This window comes from Amborella trichopoda, chromosome 6 (genome assembly GCF_054954075.1).
Source record: "Amborella trichopoda isolate Santa Cruz 75 chromosome 6, AtrichopodaSantaCruz75HAP2 v2.0, whole genome shotgun sequence".
NCBI lineage: Eukaryota > Viridiplantae > Streptophyta > Magnoliopsida > Amborellales > Amborellaceae > Amborella > Amborella trichopoda.
The window spans coordinates 10,488,250-10,510,660 of record NC_142341.1 but is presented as its reverse complement, the minus strand read 5'-3'; the positions used below and the strand labels follow the sequence as shown (position 1 = coordinate 10,510,660).

Below are 22,411 nucleotides of genomic sequence, written 5' to 3'. Positions count from 1 at the left end.
AATCATTATTTTTTGTTTAAAAAATTATTTTACTATGTAACTTTATCATTAAGTAATAATAAATTTGAAATGTTTTAAAAGATACAATAATATTTTGAAAGTTAGTGTTCTGGATCTTTATATATATAATACTTTTATACTTTAGTAAAACTTTCAATTTTACCTTTTATAAAGATGAGAAAAATATTTCTTGTTTTTAAGTGATATTTACGCTAACTCCCTTACTTGATGAGCAATATATGCAAAAAGTAATGTTTTAAAAAAAGAAAATACATAGTTTGTAAATCCACTCGTCATAACTCATTATAACATTAACCTTTGTAATTTGAAGGGTTGTGAATTGTAGATTATATATAATATGAATATAGTTGCATTTTACTACTATATAACCGTTGCATGAGATCATTGTCTATATATATATATATATATATAACAACTTCTTAAAATACAAAAGGTTAATATTAGAGCGAAAAAAAATTATATAAGTGCGATGCTCTAAACAATCAAATTAGGGCGCACCTCAAAAATTTCACTACAAGAAGTTGTTTTGATGCACAAATATCGTCAAATTGATCATCTCAACTTCAAGATGCATGGACATGAGAAAAAAATTTGATTTCAAGTTTTAAAAATAGTGCATCTTGTAATACATTTTTTGACCGTCAATTTTCAAGATTTCATAGATTGCTTGATTTACACTATTTTTAGGCTTTAAATTTTATAATTATAGATGAAAATATATTTTAAGGCTACCACAAAGATTTTCAGTATTAAACCCATAATTTTCGACACTATTTGAAGGTGTGCTTTACTTTGATTATTTAGAGCCTTGGCCTTATACATGTGCACCCATATTAGAATGGGTCGTGATGAGTGTATTTATAAAAAAATGATTACTTTTAGTTTAAAAATTTATTTTAATAGATAACTTAATAATTAAGTAATGATAAATTTGAAATTTTTATAAAAATGTAATATTGCTTTGAAAATTAGAGTCATGAAATTTTATTTGTAAAATTTTATTTTTATGTAATAAAATAGTATTTTTATCTTTTAATGATATTTATACAAATACCTTTACTTGATTAATAACATAATATAAAGGGAAATGTTTCTATGTTTCCCTTACAACATAAAAGCTCTATCCTCCCCCTACCATCCAGCCGTCCAATTTTGATCAAGAGAGCCACTCATTGATTTTTTTTTTTAGTTTTTTTTATACAAATTGTATGAATATGAAATTTGCAATGTGTCATCTTCTCATTGGGGCGCACCTATTAAAAATATTAAAAATAATTTTTCTATAAAATATAATGATCAAAATACCTTTGAACCTTTCAAGGGTCATTTTATTTTATTGCAAATATATTTTTTATATTTTTCACTAGTGCGAGTTTAATAGAGGAATGGATGTCCAAAATTTGGTGTCAAAATAATTTATAGAAAAAATATTAAAAATAAAATAGTATAGAGACGTGACATTGTGATTGGGGCGATTTCAGCGCTCCATTCAGAATGGACAGTTGAACAAAGGGGAGGATAAAACTTCTATGCTGCAAATGAAGCACCTATTATAAAAAGTAACATTTTTTTAAAAAAAACTACATAGTTGGTAAATTATAGGGTTATGAATTGTAAATTCACAGCCCTTCCCAATTCATTTTGAAGGATTGTGAATCATAACTTATCTGCCCCCACACACACACACAAAAGAAAATACTTTCTAATGCCTATAGGCAAAAAGGAATAGTGTTTTTGACCTTGCAATAAACCTATTATGTTCGTTGCAGTTTAACATAAAAAATTGATCGCCACATACCTATTATGTCCATTGTGATATCGCCACGAACATAATAGGTCGGTGATAGTGCCAAATCCCCACGGTAAAAAAAGAAAAGATAGTGGCAAGCCCCTAAGTAAAAATAATGTTCATTTTCACCTATAAACATGATCTAGGGCTGTATATGAAAATGGTTTGATAGGGCTGCAACCATATCAAAACAAGTAAATCTTCACCTGATAACTCATCGAAACTTGCAAGTCAAGCATTGGAAAACCCTTACATTGATCATCTCAACTTAAACATTATGGTTGTGAAATTGTTTTAAGATTTCAAGCTCTAAAAATAGTGTATATTGTAACAAATTATTTTGACCATCTATTTTGCTTTAAAAATAAGTGTTCACAGACCCACAAGATTTGTACTATTTTTTGAATTCTAATTTTATTATCGGTGCTGTAAATTGATTTTTGAACCATCATAGAGATTTCCGTTGTCGAAAGTACTTTCTAGATGAGGATTTGAGGTGCGGCTTTATTTTGTTTTCATAAAGCCTAAGCCTTATATAATCACTTCATCTTATGCCTAAAAATCCATAACTTAAGGAATCCGTTAGCCACCTTAGAAACAAATAGGAAGTTCATACAATGAGGCCATTTACTTTTAGGAGGTCAACTACTATTGATATTGATTCTTAGATGTGGAATCGGGTGGTTGAGAATGTGTTATTAACTAAACACATTATTCAAAACAAAATTTCTCAAATGTTGTGACACTCTTTAGTATGCTCAATATTTTATCCAATGTTTAATAATAATTGTGACCTCCTTGTATAAAGAATAAATGATCTCATAAAATACAATCTTGGACATAGTTTTTGTGAGTCTCAGTAGAAACGAGTCACCTTTTAAAAATCTATGTTTAAGATGGATTTTTTGACCTAATTTTTAAAGATATGTACTCTTTTAACATGGAGATCATGAATATGAAAAACTAGTTAATTTTGAAAATTAGAAATAATAATTCGATTAAAAAACATTTGGACCCTTAATTTCAATTGTTTTGTATACCGCAAATGTAGAAATGCGGTCACCGCCGCATGAAACAATTTTCCTACCATCCCAAACATTTAGACAAATAATTAGGGGTATTTTAGTCATTTAGCGCCGAAGTGGTAAAGCACTCAGAGCAGGGTGGCTTTCTGGCCATGGCCTCTGACTCTCCAAAAACTCCTTATTACCAAAATACTAAAATTCTCTCCCTCTCAACACCATCTTCATCTCGTGGCTGATCCATTTTTAGGGTCTCCGTATAAGTTTCTGATCATTCATTTCTATGGTTTATGATGAATTCATTGCTTTGTTTTTTGCTAAGTTTTTCATTTTGTTTTGCTGGTACTCTTTTTCGGAGTTGATCACTAGTGTTCCTGATTGATTCCTTCGGTTGTTACTCAATTTTCTCAAAATTTTAACCAGTATAGATTTTCAGGAGCACTTTCCGGGGCTTTTTGAGGAATTTGTTGGTTCTCTCTTCAATTCCCACCAAATTTAAATCAGTACGGATCTGCAGGGTCGCTCTCTAAGCTTTCTGATTTATTTCGGGGTTTTCTCCATAATTCTCTCCATTCATAACCAGTGAAGCGCTCTCTGGGGTTTTGTGTCACTGGCTTTTCTCTCACTTTTCTCCATTATCCATCTCCAAAACGATTTCTGATCAATTGCTAGCGTTTCCTCCCAAATCCTTTGCGTTATTTTGACCAGTATCAATCCATGTTACCACTCTCTAGCCTTTCTGATCGCTTCCTCCCAAGGCCTCTTCATTATTTACCAGCATCAATCCACAGCACCACTCTCTAAGGTTTCTGAGCAAATTCTAGGGCTTCATCTTGTATCCTCCATTGTCCAACATTGTTTTATCTCGAGAACCAGGGCTTCAGGAACAAATCTGGAGGAATTTGCAAAAACCGGCAGCCCTGGGGGCGAATCAGTCTCATCGTGGCCCCTCGGCAAAGCCGGGCTCTGGTTTTTGGTTCCTTTTTAGACCTAATGCTCAGAAAACCCATTACCTCCAATTTCTCCCTCAAATGGACTTTGTTAGTCGCCATGCCACTTCTTCAACTGATCAACCTTCTTCTAGTGAGGCCTCTTCAGGCCCTGCACCTGCATCTGAAGAGCTCGAGTATCTTGCTAGGTATATGGTGGTGAAGCATTCATGGAGGGGTCGATATAAGCGCATACTGTGTATTTCAAACACTGCAATCATAACGCTTGATCCTTCAACGCTTGTTGTGACGAATTCTTATGATGTGTCGAGTGATTTTGAGGGGGCAGCACCAGTCTTTGGACGTGATGATAACTCACAAGAGTTCTCTATTAGTGTTCGGACAGATGGCCGGGGGAAGTACAAGGCGATCAAGCTCTCTTCGAGGTGAGAGTTTTGGGTGTGGTGTTTGAGTAAGTTGGCGATTTATGTTCATGGTGAATTTTGGGTATTGGTACATCTGAAAAGGGAATAGGTGAATAAGAAAAAGGGGAATTGATTGATTATGTGCTTTTTTTATTTTAGGGAGTTCAAGTGAATTTTTGAAGTTTTTTTAATTTGATAATTGGGTGTTGGTGCTTAACCAAAAATGGGAATTGGTGAGTTTCTGTTCTGTTTTATGTGTGTTTGAGTTATTGGGCATATTTGTTAATAAATGGTTGTTGCTTCTTATCAAAGAAGGGGAATTAGTGACTTTATGTGATTTTGTATGGTGTGTTTGACTTAGTTTGTTATTTGTTTGAGTTATTTGGTTATTTTCTATTGATAATTGGGTATCGGTGCTGATCAAAACAATGGAAATTGTTGAATCAATGTGGTTTTAATGTGATGAAGTTCTGTATATATTTGTCATGGTTGGTTCATTGGTGTAATTGGGTTGATGTGCATTGTTGTCTAATTCTATTGCATCTATTGTCCTTATGATCATCTATTGCCTTTATGAATGATGGAAAAGATTTTATTTACTTATTATAGGAATGGGAAGATAAAACGTAAATGATTGAGTTTTCTCACTATTAGCCTAATGGGCTCTGCACTTGTACGGAACTTCACCAATTGCCCCACAAATTCTGACACAATCCATTTTTTTCCCCATCTAAACTTGGTGCAGGTTTAGAGCAAGTATTTTGACTGAATTACATAGGACAGGGCTGACCAGGAATGTCAGTCAAAACCATAGGAATCCTGCATTAGCTGAATTTTCTGTTCATCACCTGCAACGGAGGACTTCTGAGTGGGTACCTTTTGTAAGTTATTCACATCTTTCATTAGCAATGTGTTGATAATTAAGCTTATTTGGCTTTCTCTGGATAAATTAGATGGTTTTTTATTGTTTTAAGTACTAATTTGTCGCCTGGTTAAAAAAATATTTTTAACTTAATACCAGTTATTATAATTGTTACGATGGGTCATTATCACCACTAGTACACAATTACCAAATTTCCTTCTCTGACGCATTTAAAAACGACTAGTATGTACCAATATTATCAACTTAAACGGCACATGGCCATTATAATGTAAATGATTTTCTGTTGAAGCTTGCTTGCTTGGTTCATCTTGCTTTATATGAGGTCATGAAAATCTTCTATACATGGTAAAGTTTCTCAATGTTCCATGTTCAACACAAATTAGAGAAAAAAAGAAGAAGATTTTTTAACTTTCATACCAGTTATTATAATGGGATTGTCTACAAAAAGACCATTTATCTTTTGTACATGGAGGTCACAATCATTCCCACTCGTTAAACCTGTTTTGAAATTTAAGAACAACTATCTCCAACATGTGTGGACTTGGAATGACTATACCAGTATACCTATGTAACATTATTATAACTTTAACGGTAGATGGCCGTTATAATGTAAATTATTTTCTTTTGAAGCTTGCTTGTGCTCATGAAAATCTTCTATACATGGTAAAGATTCTCAATGTTCCATGTTCAATAAAATAGATGCAACTTAACATTGAATTGTAGTTGCTTGTTGATATGAATTTTTATATTGAAGTCAATAAATGAACAAGTTACTTGAAATATGAAACTGTTGTGTACTATATTTTTTTCCTTATGAAAGGATTGCTTCCCTCTTGCCCTCTGGTTTTTGTTTATGTCGATCTCCCCAATGCTTTAGAAGCAGATTTGGCTGCCTAGGCTGCCAGAGGTCGCCCCTTGGGTGCCTAGTTATCCAACCCAAACCCTTAATTGAACTTAAGCATCAAGTATTTGGGGGAAAAAAAAATATTTTTAAATAATTACACACATACATGAGTTTGAAACTTGAAATCAAATTAGTAAAAGTCTAAAACTTTAGAAGATTGAAACTTGCTGAAAATTCATTGGTAATATTGTTTGGATCAATAAGTGGTTACATAAACATTCTCTCAATAACATGCCAATATTCCATGGTCAGCCCATACTTGCCCATACTCCACAATCCACATCCATCATCATATAAAGAACAGAAGTTCCCAACTCAGTGATTGGGGCGGCCTCCTCCTTATCTTCTTCCCTTACTCTCCTCACCCTCGTCCTCTTGGATTGAGTTTTGGTGGCTTGTCTAGGGCTCAATGCGGTTCCAACAGCCTCAGGTACTTGGCTCCTTGTCAAGCTCTTTCCAGCAAATACTTCTTCATCTCCAACATCTACCAATCACTTACCAAACTCATCCATGTGTTGCACAGAAGTTGGGTCAGTTAGATTGTGCCTCTTGATGGCACTCCTTCCCTGATTTTATTGAACATAAACAAGATTGTTCAGCTTCTGCTGCTCAAGCATGTTTCTGTTCTCTGTATGTACCTGTTGGATAATGCACAAATGCATGATTAGAAGCTGGAAAATGTATGCAACAAGTTAAGGGCTTAGGGCTACCCTATTTGGGCATAGGAGGAGCGATAGGACTTGGAGTACTGCAATACTAGAACAAATGAACAGTGTAATTGTTTAGAAATTACCACACCGAATGTGTTAAAATTGCATGAACAGCCAAAAGAGCTACAAGTCAATTTTAAAATGCATTGGGCCATCTTCTGCAAGTGCCTCGATCTACCCCCATGTGAGCTCCACCATGAAGCTACATTACATGAAAATAAGTTAAGAGTATATAAGCATATTTTGAAGTGAAGTTATAATAAGTACTCAAACAACAAATTCACAATAAAAAAGTAAGGTTTGTACTAACCTTGGTAAGTTTTCATCCTCTGCCTTGCCTCTAGGTTCATGACAAGTGACTTTAATGAGAATCTATACTTATATAGCTCGATTGTCTCTTGGTCTTGGACTTCTGGTTCAGGATCGAGTCTTACATTGCACAAGTTGAGTGCATCCATGATCTAAATCTTAGACTTAATCTACAGATCAATATATAATCTACAGATCCATATAGCAATAAGCAGGGTTGATAATACCCACTACATGCAAGCGCTTTTGGATCTGGGTATTCCATTTGTCTTTCACAATCTTCAAAATCGGACCATAGTTTTCATTGTGTCCAAGGGCTTCTTTACTGCCTTCCTTGGCCACCTCTATTGTATGGTAAATATGGCCCATTGGTAGTTCGTTCTCACTATCCACCAAGCATGGTACCTTCACCGATTGTTCGAAAGCTTTGAGGGTATAAGCAACCCCATCCCATAACTGAGACTACAAATCAATGTTTGCCACTCTCTTCCCCTTGGGATGCTTGGCCCACTCGCTCTTGCTCCTGCTCCATTCTTCAGATATAAACATGCTCCTATGCTTCACTTGTAGGGCCAAAATAGAATACAATAGCAAATGACAAGTAGCAGACCTTGGAACCCTGGGCCTCACCAGGTCCTTTTTTATGAACCTCCTCATGTATAAGCTGTGTACTAAAACTGTGAGGGCTCTTGCTTTCTTCGGTGTTGTTTCTACCGCATTCATCTTGCTTATTCCCTTAAGCATGAGATCAATGCAATGCGCTGCGCGTTGGGTGTCAGAAAGTGATATACCTTTTTAACACCATTAAATAAGCAGCCACCATATTGGCTTTAGCCATATCAGTAAGAACTTGAATCATATATTCCTCTCTCACTTCCACACTAATCTACTAACTTGACAATGAACTCTTTATTTTTTTTGATGAACTTGATAATGAACTCTGCATCATGAATCTTATCAGATGCATCGATTGACCACAAAAACATGTCCCTATTGGCCAATTCACCATAAAGTTCATATTGCTAGTTCTCCCTCTCTTATAGGTCCAAGTGTCAGAGGGTAAGTCATTCTGGTGACCCCAAACTTCCCCATGCATCCCTGTTGACCTCTTTTTTTAGCATAGGCTACTTGAACTCATAAGGTGTAGGGAATTTGAACCCTGGCTGTAAGTGCCCCGCTATTTTCATCATAGCTTGGAAGCTCTTCAAGCAGCTGCATTGAAAGAAACACTTGCTTGATAAAACCAATGGGCTACAAATTTAGAAACGTGATCCTTATCATCCATCGTATAGTAGTTTGCCCTTTTTGCAAGCCACGATCTCAAAGAAAAGAGAAGGAAAGAGGAGGAAGGAAAGGGAGAAAGGGGGGGAGGGGGGGGGGGGGGGGGGGAGGGAAGAATCTTTAGGCTCCTTTCCTTGAGCCTCCTTCCTCAGCATGATCATCTTTTCTCCTTCTTTCCAAAAGTATCCACCGATGCTACTATATCATCATATTTTCTCTTGAACTTGATCTGTTCTTTCGTCTTGTGGCCTGCTTGTAAATTGTCCAACATGTTTATCCTAGCTTCAGCAGGTCCTTGTGTGCATGGGGCTACATCCCCTCTAATGCTGGCCAAATGTTTTCTTTATTCTATTAAATGCCGGAATTGTAGCTCTTGGGACAAAAATTGCATTCCATCCTATTTTGTTCATTGGGATTGGGACATGACATGACCCATATTTACATCCCAAATTGACTTGTCTATTTGAACCTAGAGAAGACATTACCACCTACTCAGTAAACCTGAAAAATGAACAAAACTACCAAAACCTAATCTTGAAAACATATCCTTTAAGTCTAGAACGCAACAAGTCAAAAGTCAAGTATTGATAAAGCAATGCAATTTTAGAAAATGTTGTCAGGATACGCAAACCAAGTATTGAATAAAGTAACCCAAGCTACAAAAGTTTTAGCAATTTACAACATTCAAGTATTAAGATAGTTACTAATTACTAATTTACAAAACTAAAGTATTTAGTCTAGGATGTAACAAATCAAGCTCAAGTATTGATTCTTTATGTTTACTGAATAAAGTACCCGAACCTTGGTAGAATAAATATGTAGTCGTCTACAAAAATCAAAACTAGAAAAATAACAAAATTAAAATCTAATTACCCAAATATTGAAAAAGGACACTACAACCATACCAAATATTAAGAAGATATCATCAAATAATTAAAAAAAGGCAGTAAAAATGAAAAAATACAAAACCTAATGGCAGTCATAATCAAATGTCAATAAATTTAAGGATAAATATACAATGAGACTATTTACCTTTGGCACAAGGTGGTCACAATTAATATTGACCACTGAACTGACTAAACTCCATGTCGTCTCCTCGCAGAGGTAACATAAGCAATCCCATATAGAGATATATGGCAGAGCTCTTGCTTTGCCTTTTGGAACTTGGAAGTGTACCTCTACATGTGAGGTTAAAGATATACTTTATTGGAGACTCAAATGGTTGATTGGCTGCCTGATAGGGCTGACGATCAACCATTCGGGGAGAGCAAATGATGAACTAGATAAGGTTATTGCCACAGAAACCTCATAAAAAAAAGGGGAGTTTCGAGCGGCTACATTTATTCCATTGACCAAGCTCAAAGTTCAAATGAAATTTTCTCGAAGTTTGTGACACCCAAGCTATCAAATTTCACATTGGATGGTTATAAGTAATTGTGACCTTCTTGTACTGAAGGTAAATGGTGTCATTGTATACAATCCCTAAAATTAAAACTTAACTCAATCCGGAATAGGGAACAAAAAACCAAAGCAAAGACTTCATTAAAGGCACAAAAAAAGAGCGAAAATTGAAATCAAACAAATCAAAACCCAATATCCACAAATATTGCCAAACATAAACTTAAAATTGAAATCGACTAAACCTTTCAAAAACCCAAATGAACTTGGCAAAATTCCATGAGCTTTTGTTGCCAATCACCTCTTTTGACACCACCTCAAGTCTCGAAAACTGTCAGTTTTCTGTACTTCTCAATTTCAAAATTAGTTACCAAATATTTTCCAATCTCGAAAAATCTCACAAGTCTATATTTGTTTGAGTTTTTCTCTCTAAGAAGGTTTTGGGGGGTTGAATACATCCCAAAACCCTTTTCCCCGCTTTATAGGGGGAAAAATGAACTTTTTTGCCCTCAGGCAAGGGCATTGAGGGGCCCGCTTGGTTGGCAAGGCACCGAGGCGGACCTTAGGGTGCCTGCGCAGTCGCCCTTTTACAAGACCGAATAGGACGCTCACCTAGGTCCCTTTGGTTCGGTGGCCCCCGAGGGCTGTCAAGGCAGTCGAATTTGAAAACATTGGCCTCTCCACACAATCTTTCTTTTTGTCTTGTGACCATTTAACCCAAATTACTTTTAGTCCATAGGCATCATTGTCTTGCTTAAAAACTAACATCATATTGATCACGGCCTGTTTGATAGCACCCTAATATCCTGATATTTTAGGTTAATATAGAATCCAATGTAATTTTAATTAGAGAAGTTTATGAACCTTGTTTTATAGGGTCAAATCGTATTTTTTAAAGTTGAAATAGCTATCTAATATATGAATTTATAAAAGTTTCAACTATGACTTGAATTTTCTAATATACGGAACGTTGTATCATGTGGCATTGTACTTTTTCGTGTAATATTTGATGGGATTTAGTGTTAGCCAACCCTCTTCTCTCTTTAGCTCCCAACCCTTGCCCCCATCTAATTCTTCAGAATGATCTTCAAGGGGGAAAAAGTTTACACCAAAATTAGGCTCCAAAACAAGAAACCGTTTTCCAAAATGGCCGTGGAAGCATTATGATAAGCAATGGTTCAAATGAACCAAAAAGCTCACTTTGACTTGGAGAAGGCCTCATTATGACAGTGGATAAAGGAAAGAGATCCTCCATGAAGGTGCAAAGCGGTGGAGGCCATAATTAATCTGGGATTGATAAAGATTGGCCAGCAGCTACTGCTAAAAGTGGTGATAAAATAATATTTAAACTAGGATAGATAAAGATTGGAGGCAACTGGTGCCAAAAGAGGCAGTAATCAGATGGAACAGGAGGTTTTAGTTCTAGAAAGTAGATGGCTGTAGAACAAACCACTTCTCATTGGCAACCCAAGTCTCAAAGCCCAATTTGCTCATCAAAAAATAGGGAGGAGGCCGAAATGGCATTAGTGGATGGGTAGGGGGTCAGAAGCCTTCAGGGCAAGTTGCTAGGGGCTAAGGGCTTCTTTGAAGAAGGAACTTACTTCAGTAGTAGCAAAGATTCTGAGAAGGGCAAGAAGGGTTCTTGCAATGAGCAGACAACTAATCTATTCTGGCATGTCTCTCTCTCGTGCCTCCCACCCTCGGCCCCCAAAAAAAAAGGTTTCATTCCATTATCCATTCTCTCTCTCTTTCTCTCTCTTCCAAATCTTACCTACTTGAATTCCATTCGGTTGTGTTGCTTGTAAAAGAGAAGGAAGAGATGCTAGACATGCTCACCCTCTTAAAACTTATGATGTGCTTGTAAAGTGCTTAATAAAATGACTATAGCAAACCATATTTCTAAATTAATTGGAATGTAGTGATTGTTGGGGACTATTGGGTACTCGTGTGGTCATGGTTCAAAAGTGAAAGTTGTTCAATGAAACTCCTCATAAAAACATATGAGCATATAAATTCAATTTTTGAGATATTGTAAATAATTCATAATTACAGGCTAACGGTCAAACAAACACAAGAAAATACATATCAGGATAATAAGTACTTCAAAACTATGAACAATTGGTGGTGTCTTTACCCAGATCTTAAAAAATTCAAATACTGAAATCTTTCCTTGTCAAACATAGTCTCACTTAAAAGTTGTCGTAGACCTGAGTGGCGATGAAATCGTAATATTTGATATGATGGAAATGGCTAATGAGATAATCGAGAAAGATCTCTTGTTCTTATTAGAATGTAAGATCGTGATTGGATCCGCATCTGTTTGGTAAAAAGACTAATCTTCTCCTTTGAACAAAATAAAAAATGGAAAGTGTTCAATTGGAACATGAAAATGCGACTGAATTAGTCTTAGTTACTCTTCGGGTCAGATCTTACCTGACAAGGAATTCGCTACCTAAGGACCGTAATAGTTACGGACGCCGTTCATTGGGGCTTCGGTTGTCGGCTCCTCTGTCATCTGGTCACCAACTTCCTTGACCTTCTAGTATTGGGCAGGCATTAGCCCCCATACATGGTCTTTCGACTTTGCGGAGACATATGTTTTTGGTAAACAATCGCTCGAGCCTGGTCACTGCGATCCCCTTTGTGAGGAGACACTCCTTCTCCCGAAGTTACGGGGTTATTTTGCCAAGTTCCTTAGATAGTCTCGTGCCCCTAGATATTCTCTACGGAAAGAGCCCCCATGTTGTTAGAGCATCTAATCAAAATGGAATTATCCATTCACTCGTTCCCTGCTTATGTTATGCGTATACCTTTTAATAGCTATCAGGATCAATGAGCCGTAACTCTCCTTGCGTCAATTGTTATGATGGGGCAACCTCGTGGCTCCCTAAACACCTCCCAGTTCAGTCTTTCAGGGTTCCACTGTTGACCTTGTGTCGGCACACATGACTACACACGCAACATCAAAGACTTGTTGTTAGCAGCCGAACTGCCTCGATACCATTAGCAGTAGAATAGTCTCGTTGAGACATAGAGACAGTCACCTATGATAATAAAGGTGATCCCGTTCACGGGAATACATAGAATAGTCAAAGCAATATTGGAGATCGTGAAGGTCTTCACCTTGCTTTTGGGCTCAATCCATGCTTTTAGGGAACGCCGGTCTTGGAGATGCTACTATCATTAAGCTAAATGATATACTAAGCTAAAGGCCTAATTCAAAAAGGAAATAAGTGGATTGAGTCCTAAGAGCTGTGTCGTGTGTGCCATCTTCAATTGGCTTCCTTATTGGTAGCCAGCACCTTCGGTTGACCAGGAAAGGAAGCCCCTTGCGGCCGGCTTTCGGTAACTGGTAGTCAGCACCTTTGGTCCGGGTTACAACCTTAAAGGGAACCACTTACGGTCAACTTCCTTAGCGGAGCCCATAGTGTCCTGATGGAGGGAAAAATTGATCTTATTCTTTATTTTTATTCAACTTTAAAGGATTTATATTATAGCTTTCTTTTAGGGCTTATTTCTAGGGTTTTTAGTTTTTTTTAGGGATTCTAGGTTTTTATAGTTTTTTTATTTATTTCATGAGGACTACTCACAAGTACTATTCATGAGTACTGTTCATGGATACTATTCATAGGGATAAAATTGTCATTACAAAATTTATACTTAAGTTAGGACCTTTTGGTCAAAAGTTAATTGTATGAACAAATATTGTCCAAAACAATAATATTTCAATATAAATAAAAGCATGGATGGGCTGGAGAGTCATTCATGTATTTCTCTTTAAGAAAATAAAGATTGTCTTGTAAAGGAAGTCTAAGGCTTGAGCCTTAGGTGGGAGAAAGTCTTAGGGTTTTTCCAAGTTGCTTGTGTCAAGTTGCTTGTTGTTGATTTTATTGTTCCCGCAAATTTCCTTGCATCAAGTGGTATTAGAGCCAACGATATACGTAGAAGTCTCTGTAGCAAGTACGGAAGTTACTGTAGCAGTATGTAAGTTACAATAGCACATACGGAGTTACTGTAGCACCACTTTTTTTGGTGCCCTAAGTCAACAGCAAAAAGGGAAGTTATAGTGGGGTTTGCTGATTTTGGCCAAAATTTTGCTAAAACAACCTAGATCTTCTAGATTTCAGCAATTTTTGTTGATTATTTGTCTAGGGTTTGTGATTTTGACGAACCTATGGCAGCGAGAATGGGCTGTAGAAGGGGGATTTTTGCAGATCCACTCCGTGATCCAATAGATGACAAAATTAAGGAACTTGAAAGGCAAGTTCAGCAGTTGGTGCAGCAGTTTCCGAGCCTCAATAGTGGGCAAGACGGTGATCTTTCAGCTCAAGAGGATCTCGATTACAAGCCTTTTCACTTTTGTGTTCCACGTATGGGGTCGAGTGATGAGGATGGCGATAGAAGGCCTAGATGTGGGGAATATCACTCTAGGGTTTTCAATTTGGAGGATGAGATTTTTTATTTGGACACAGATTGTATGGAAAGTCAGCAAATTATAGATTGGGATTCACCACCAATCTTCGATATATACTCAGAGGAACTACAATATTTCTTAGGAGATCCGATCTATGATAAGGATCACATTGATGGTGAAGATATTTTGGAAGAGGGTGAAGTTGTTGGTTTAATCACTGATCTCAAAGATGCACTTGTGATGTGTTTTAGAGTTGAGCTTAAGCAAATTCAGCAGGGTTACATGGCTCAAGTGATGCAATTTCAACAAGTTTATGTGATTAAAAATATTCTATCGACTTACAGTGACCCTTTCCTCAAGGGTTTCTCAGTTCCAATGCATAATTTTTGTGTTTGGATCAATGTTGTAACCCCGTAAGTCCCAAGATCATGTTTACAATATTTTAGTTGAGGAATGTTGCCGGGTTAATGTAATTTCATCTTAGCACACTTCAAAACTTGATGGCGAGTTTTCTCCAACTAGGGGAGAATGATGGAGGCAAAATTTGTTCTTATTCTTTATTTTTATTCAAACTTTAAAGGATGTATATTATAGTTTGTTTTTTGGGTTTATTTTTAGGGTTTTTAGTTTTTTTAGGATTCTAGATTTTTCTGGTTTTTTTTATTTATTTCATGAGAACTATTCACGGGTACTGTTTATGGGTACTATTCGTAGGGATAAAATTGTCATTATGAAATTTATACTTAAGTTAAGACATTTTGGTCAAAAGTTAATTGTATGGACAAATATTGTCCAAAATAATAATTTTTTTAATATAAATAAGGGCATGGATGGGCAGGAGAGTCATTCATGTATTTCTCTTTAATATAAGAAAGACTTTGTCTTGTAAAAGAAGCCTAAGGCTTGAGCCCTAGGTGGGTGAAAGCCTTAGGGTTTCTCCAAAATTGCTTGTGTTAAGGTGCTTATTCCTTGTGTCAAGGTGGTCTGTTTTTCTAGAAACGTCGAAGGAATATATTATCTTTAAATCCAAAGAATAAGAACTATTGAAAGGTGAAGATGGCATTAAAAAATGGTTGAATTGAGTGGATGTGAAGGCTATGGAATTCATCTGTGGTTATACATACATAGTTCACATGAAAAATGCTATTGCAAACAAATCTTAAGCTTTCCTCTGAATGGGGATAAGTGTCATTGATAGTTGATTGCCCATTGATAGTTGATTGTCTTAAACTCATTTGATGGGCGAACAAAGAAACAACGCCTTCTTGGCATTTTGTTTGCGATTTTTAAGAGATTTCTGACATTTCTATTTCCAGATATATCTCTTTTTGTCATGTCTACCAATTGAGAGGAACCTGCATGGTGGGATACTTTCACCCACAAATGATGGAGTTGTTTGTGATTGCCTCTTATCACTCCAAATCTTGGTAGATAAGTGGTGCTGAAAATAGTGGACTCGCTCCATGGTAGCTATATGTTGTTTCAACTCCCATTGAGGAAACTTGGAGAGTGAGACAGCGCTATAGAATTAGTGTTTCAAAAAGCGGACCGCCCAGCACCTGGGCGGCCGCTTAGGCTTGAACCTGCCTAGGTGGCTGCTCAGGACCTGCACCGCACCCAAGGGCGGAAATGTAGTTCCTTGAGGGTATTTTTTGGCCATTTTTTTAATACTTAAGGGCCAAAATTGTGGGTTTTAGGTTCATCTGAAACTTAAAACCCATTAGAGGTTATTTTAGAGAGACAAAACCCAAAAAACAAATTTTTTCTACTGGGCTGCCCAGGTTCTGGGTGCCGGCCTACCCCCCCGACCGCTTAAGTGATGTATGGGGTCTTCTACTTTGATATTGAACTATACCTCTGGTTTGCAAATCCAATTAGGGTGCTACTGTTGGATCCGCGTTAGAGTATTTGGCATATCACTTATCTTTCAGTCCCAAACGACCTTCAGAACTAAGACTCACACCCATGTTGGGGTGGCAATGGACCCGGACCCGACTAGGGACCTGATGAACGGACCTGACCTGGGTTTGGGTATGGGATAAAAATTATACCTATCGGGTCGGGTTTGGGTCCGGGGTCCATGTGGACCCGACCCGAATAGTGATATTATTTAAATAATACTTAATATGTAATATTTTAATAATATTTAAATAAATACAACTATATATTTTAGTTAGAATATTTAAATAATACATGTCTATATTAACATAATATTTAAATGTATATATATTTTTATTTAATTTTGGGTGTGGTCCAATCAAGTCCTTGTCTGGGTCCCATAATACTTTTTCGAGTCCGGGTCCTGTTCTGGACTCTACCCAACCCGACCCGTTGCCACTCCTACAACCATGGGGCCATGAGATGGGTGGATGGGGCATCGGTTGGAACGATCCAACTTCTGTTTCAGAATCATCCTTAAATCTGCTTCGTTTTGGAGTTTCAAGTGTCCTTGTAAAGCATAGGGTTTGCACAATGACCATATGGGAGGAAGATGCAATGAAACCTCCTTGCAAATCTTTATAGGGTGTTTCTATCTAGCCACTGATGGTATCTTTGTATGTGTAATCAAAATAATGCATCGGGACCTATTATGAGGAAGTTGCTATACGCTCCCCTGAGCATATAGAGGACCTAATGATAAACCCACATAGATTTCCTTGCTTTGACTATATATGACCCTCAATGGCCCTTGATGTGAATTGGCATTTTGGCAGAAAATACAAAGGTGCTCTAGTCATGGAACCATGCTTGAGACATATGGAGCACTAAAAGTGCTGCGAGACATGACTTTGAGAATACACATGGCGTGGGTTGAGATGCTTGATGAAACATGGCATGTGTGTGTGGTTTTTGGTCAGTTATGCAATTGCCCCAGGGTGGGCTTTGTACCTGTAATCTTCTTCCTAAACTGCTCCTGCACTGGTGTTCGTTCATACTATGCCTTGTCATTATTCAGATTGAGTAAAAGGGTTCTCTCCTCTTAATAAAGAAAATAATATGGCAGTTTATATTAATAAAACATTGTGACCTTCTATGGATTCTTGATTTGTGTGTCTTCCTTGTATGGGGTATGAAATCAATTTTAAAAAAGCTTCCTTTTGTCCTTTGAATTTTGCACCTGGTGCAACCTGATCTAATGCACTTTATTTGGTCATATATGTTAACTTTTCACTACAAAAAGGGCAAAACAAAAATCTAAAATTCTTGGTTCCTGAGGGAGCATTTCTTCCATTTACTCCCATAGTTGTACCCCAATCTAGGGATTGGTTTTAGGACCCCATGCAAGGAAGACACACAAGTGAAGAAGCAATACATTGTTTCAATATATAGTTAACAATGATTTAGTGGGAAATATTCAAAAAAAAAAATAACAATGTTTTAGTGGGAAGTGTTTTTCGGACCCCAAATGGTCTAAGAAGGGTGAGGACCTTAAGCTTTCCCTTAACCCGTTCCAAGCCCAGGTAAAAAGGAAAGGGGTAGGCCCAAAAGGACATGGTTGGTAGTAGTGAGAAAAGATATGGGAACTTGTGGCCTCACTAAGGGTGTTGCCCTTAATAGAGCAGAATGGCGGAACATGATTCGTGTAGCTGACCTCAATTAGTTGGGAAAAGGCTTTGATGATGATGATGATGTTTTTAGGACTCCAAATTTTTGGGATGTAACGTCCTCAACCTGGTGACAAACCTTTAATCTTAAAAAGGCTAAAATTTCAAATGCATTATATACGTGTCTAGAAAAAAAAATGATGCGATAAGATTGGACAGAGCCCATCCAATTTTTGACTTGTCGGATCTAAGTTTTTAAGAACCTAAAATTCATTTTAAAAAGAAAAAGTTCTTAGGTAGATCCCAATATTTCAATGGGAAAAATGCTCCTAAGTAGCTCTTTGGCATGTGGGAGGAAGTGTATGGTCTGCTCCCACAGGAGCATGCTATACATGCTTTTTTTTTTTTGGGTGAATAAGCATGCTATACGTGCTCAAAAAATAAATGTTTCCTTTTCTTTTTTGGTGGTCATTAAAATTCCTGTGTTGTCTTTTGTACAAAATTTAATCAGTATTGGTTTTATTTATAGAGGAAAATTGCATAATTAGCAGAAGTATGATAGTTCGTTAGGTTGGGCTGGTGCGCAGAAAGCTGTAGTAATATATTACGATTGCTGCCAAAAACAAGATGTTTAATAGATTGGAGCATGTCGATCCTACCTGTGAAGGGTAATTTTCAGTTATTTCTTTCTTGCTGCATCCTTTTCTCCTATGAAATGGATGCCGAACATTAGTTAGTAATAGTGATTATTCAATGGGAAACTAGATCAAGCTTTTCTGCCAGATTATATTTTTTCCTTCTCCCGGATAGATATTGTATTTAATGATGCTATGCACACACAGGGAACAGACATTTAGGGTAATCAATTTGGTGATCCTTGCACACTAAATCTTGGTTGTGGTCTAAGATGGCTTACAAAATCTTTGGTGTGATTTTTTTTTTTTTTGAAATGATTCTGGACTGAGCCTTGTATCACTGTGGTGATTGTGCAGAAATTGAAAGTTACGGTTGTTGGAGTTGAGCTTCTGGATGGACGAAGTGGAGATTTGCGTTGGTGCTTGGACTTTAGAGATATGGACTCCCCTGCTGTAATACTGTTATCTGATGGATATGGAAGGAAAAGTACCGAAGCAAGAGGTTTTGTTCTTTGCCCCTTATATGGAAGAAAGTCTAAAGCTTTTCAAGCTGGTTCGGGGAGCACAAATACTGCTATTATAGCTAGCCTGGTATGACTGACTTTAAGTTCATGGCATCCCATGCTACTTCTTGCTTTTGGAAGGCCATTCTGTTGTATGCTCTTGTCTTGATTGCTTGTACAGTGTTGTAATATGAAAATCTACATTGTTGCTTATCTAAGTAGTTTGCAGATAGGTCCATCGGTTGTTCCAATTTTCTATATCTTCATTGATACATGAAATTTGTGATTGTGTGATGAATTGTTTGTACAGACAAAAACTGCAAAATCCATGGTTGGATTGTCATTAGCTGTGGACAGCTCACAATCCTTGACTACTGTGGAGTTCTTGAAACGACGAGGTAGGTGAATTAATGTCAGGTGGTTGGGCCTGTTTTTTATCTTTTTGTCTTTACTGTATTGTAAGCTAATTTTCAGGTTTGACTTGTTTGGCTTTTTTGGTATTTTCTTATTTTGACATATAATTGACCAACCAACTTACTTTAGATGCAGCTTATCTTAATCAGTGCAATACATAACTGATAGCTTTCTGGTGGTTTGTCATTAGATGCTGGCAAAACAGCCATGCAAAATTTTAATGGTCACATGCAAGAAAAAACACCCTGAATTTGTACTTGTCTTGCATGTGTGATTTGCTCATTTTTGCAGGCTGAATATTTCTCACTTGCTGAAGATTAGGGCCCAATGGGTTGGGAAACACTTGTTTTGTGAACTTAATAAGTATAGCTATGTGTTGGTCACACGAAATCCATATCTGTGTTCTCTGAATGATGATCTTAAGTAGGGTAACTTTGAAAGTTGTATGATGGCAAATTAACATAGAGTAACTTGTCCTTTTGCATGAAGCGTCTCCACCAAGATCTGGCACATGAGCTCTAATTAGAGACTTAGATTGGTGCTCAGCATGGGGGTCTTGTGCTGGACATTCTGAGGTCACTGTGCACTTAAATGGGTGCTTGGGTTGGAAATGTTCTCCTTTAACAATGTTGGTATGGGGTTGATAATAGACAAGTTTTCACTTGGATGTGTAAATTTCATACTATCCAATTGAGATGACCTTTGGCAACAACTTCCTTGCATTGTGAGGGTTTTCTGGTTTAGGGGTCTCTTCTAGGATTCAGTTTGTGGGTCAAATATTGGACCTGGGTGAGTTTGGTTGTTTCCATTAAGTCGCTCATAACTTTCCCCTCCTTCCATATGCTTGTATTGGAGTTCCCTTCCTTAGAGGATATTTGCTGCAGAATAAGAAGGGTTGTAACTAATACAGTTTCGGGATAAGATAATAATGTGTTTTAGTTTTGACTTGAATGAGAAGAAACATTCATCCCATCTTCTTACTTAAAAAACATTCATACAAACCTTGAAAATGACCTCCGCTTTATGAGCTATACTTGTGGCTTGTTTGTGTCTGTATGAGTATATTTATCCAGTGTTGTATTCAAATCTGTAAAATTTAGGTCAAAAATCATTCTTTTCCTTGTAAACCCAAGCTTGTATGGAAATAATCTTGCACTCTTTATTCTTTCCATTATATGGAATATAGATGCTTATTTGGATGGATGGATTCCCGTGTCACAGTAAAAGCATCATTTTCTTTTTGCTGAGGTCATACATATGTTTGGAAGTAGCAGATGGCAGTAAGAACCAATTTTGTCATCAGTGAATTGTAGATTTTTATTATTTTTGCACAATCTGATGGTGTTTATTGTATGTTTATTTGATTTGTGATTTATAAATGTGGTTCCTTCTTTTTTGTATGGTTAACTGAGGAATGTTTTGTTCCTATATAATATTCTGCTATTTGATTGAAATGGGCAGCAAAAGATGCTGTTGGAGCTGAGGAAAATTGGTCTGGAGGATGGTCAGTGACAAGATTACGAACTGCTGCCCGTGGAACAGCTAATGTTCTGGGATTAAGTTTGGGAATTGGACCTAAAGGTGGACTCGGCCCACATGGAGATGCAGTATCTAGGAAGCTTATTCTTACGAAGGCTTCCCTTGTTGAAAGGCACCCAGAGACCTACGAGGTTAGTGGCATGATTCCTATAAATCTTTTTGATGACTCTTTGTTTTCTAGGTTTGCGGTCATTTGGTGCCTAGCCTGCAGTGGGCCCTAGTTCTTTATTCCAACACTTGCTTTGATGGAATGTTTATTTGAAAAATGCAGTATTTGGTTGTAAATGCTTTTAAACGTAATTTGTTCTCTTCATGTTCCTTTGCAGAAGTTTATATTGCATACATGTTATTAATGAGATCATCATTGTCATTATAGTTTTTTCCCAATTAATTGGGTCAGCTGCACGAATCTTGGCTCGCCATTCTGCTCTATTAAAGGCCATATCTTTAGTGAGGCTATAAGTTCCCATTTCTTTCCGAACTACTTCCAACCATGTCCTTTTAGGCCTACCCCTTGCCTTTTTAAGTCCTTCTACTTGAACTAACTCGTACCTCTTAACAGGAAAAAAGAAGAGAAAAACTCAAGGCAACAAAATGAAAAATATTAATCTGGATCCAGTTTTCCACTTCTATAATAACTAATGGACAATTATTCAAGAGCCCCGTGCATAAGAATGCACTAGGATGACTGACATCCAAGGAAACTCTTTTGCTGCACCCATGCATACAATAAGAATGAAAGAAAAATTGAGCACCAACATTATCGAAATTATGTGATGAGTTGACCTTACTGTATTATTTATTTTATTTTACATAATACTAAAAACGTTACGAAAATTAAGTGGGTACATCATATTTGTACCTTTTCTTAAACGCCATTGTGCAACAAAACTTTACAACTTCAGGTCCTATGATGCATTGAAAATATTAATGGGCTTTGCACACTTTTCATGTTCTCATGCCATGCTTTGGTTTACAGCAATGTGCACATTGCTAGTTGTGACACACTATTGTTTAGATATCGGCCAACCATGTGTTTTCTTTTATATCTATATATATATATATATATATATATATATATATATGAATCTTGTTGCTAACCTTATGGATGGAACCTACAGGTGGTTATTTCCCGGCCTTTATCTGCAGTGAGTTCTCTCGTTCGATTTGCAGAGGAGCCGCAGATGTTCGCAATTGAATTCAGTGATGGCTGTCCTATTCATGTTAGTCTTTATGTTATTCTCTGTTCCTTTATCCTATATTTCTATATTTTGTTAGTGAAGCTTCTGAATGTTCAGATGTGTTGATTTGACACAGGTTTATGCAAGCACTTCTCGTGATAGCTTGCTGGCAACTATTTTGGATGTGTTACAAACGGAAGTAGGTACATTTGCCTTCTTTTAGATATTGATATGGGCCATGGAATGTGATTTTTAATGGTGCTATATACTGAATTTATTTATCATGTCTCTGCATACTAACATGCGTGTATGTTTGAATAAAGGGATTTTCAAATATCTGTTTTGGTTTAATTATTGTTGTCATGGTTATACTGTTGATTATCAACTGTTCCGTTGTATTGTTTGTTATAGATTCTTGATTTTCTCTTTCCTAGATTTCTCTAACCTGTATGATTTTGTTCTACTGTGGATTGTGAAGTGACCTTTTCACATAGGAATTAATAGAAATG

The 22,411-nt window shown here is 36.8% G+C and overlaps 1 protein-coding gene across 5 annotated transcripts in view; it reads left to right on the top strand.

Annotated features, from left to right (window-relative positions):
- Window positions 1-2,945: 2,945 nt before the first annotated feature.
- The window catches only part of GRV2 (DNAJ heat shock N-terminal domain-containing protein), a 57,130-nt gene continuing 37,664 nt past the window's right edge, over window positions 2,946-22,411 (top strand). For all 5 annotated transcript variants that reach the window (XR_016057732.1, XR_016057731.1, XR_016057730.1 and 2 more), the window contains exons 1-7: window positions 2,946-4,207; window positions 4,932-5,067; window positions 18,623-18,856; window positions 19,079-19,166; window positions 20,644-20,852; window positions 21,843-21,944; window positions 22,039-22,101. Coding sequence is in view for 2 of the 5 variants with exons in the window: in XM_006848256.4 (XP_006848319.3) it covers window positions 3,864-4,207; window positions 4,932-5,067; window positions 18,623-18,856; window positions 19,079-19,166; window positions 20,644-20,852; window positions 21,843-21,944; window positions 22,039-22,101 (1,176 nt within the window). In the remaining 3 variants the exon portion in view is untranslated. The remainder of the gene's footprint in view (window positions 4,208-4,931; window positions 5,068-18,622; window positions 18,857-19,078; window positions 19,167-20,643; window positions 20,853-21,842; window positions 21,945-22,038; window positions 22,102-22,411) is intronic.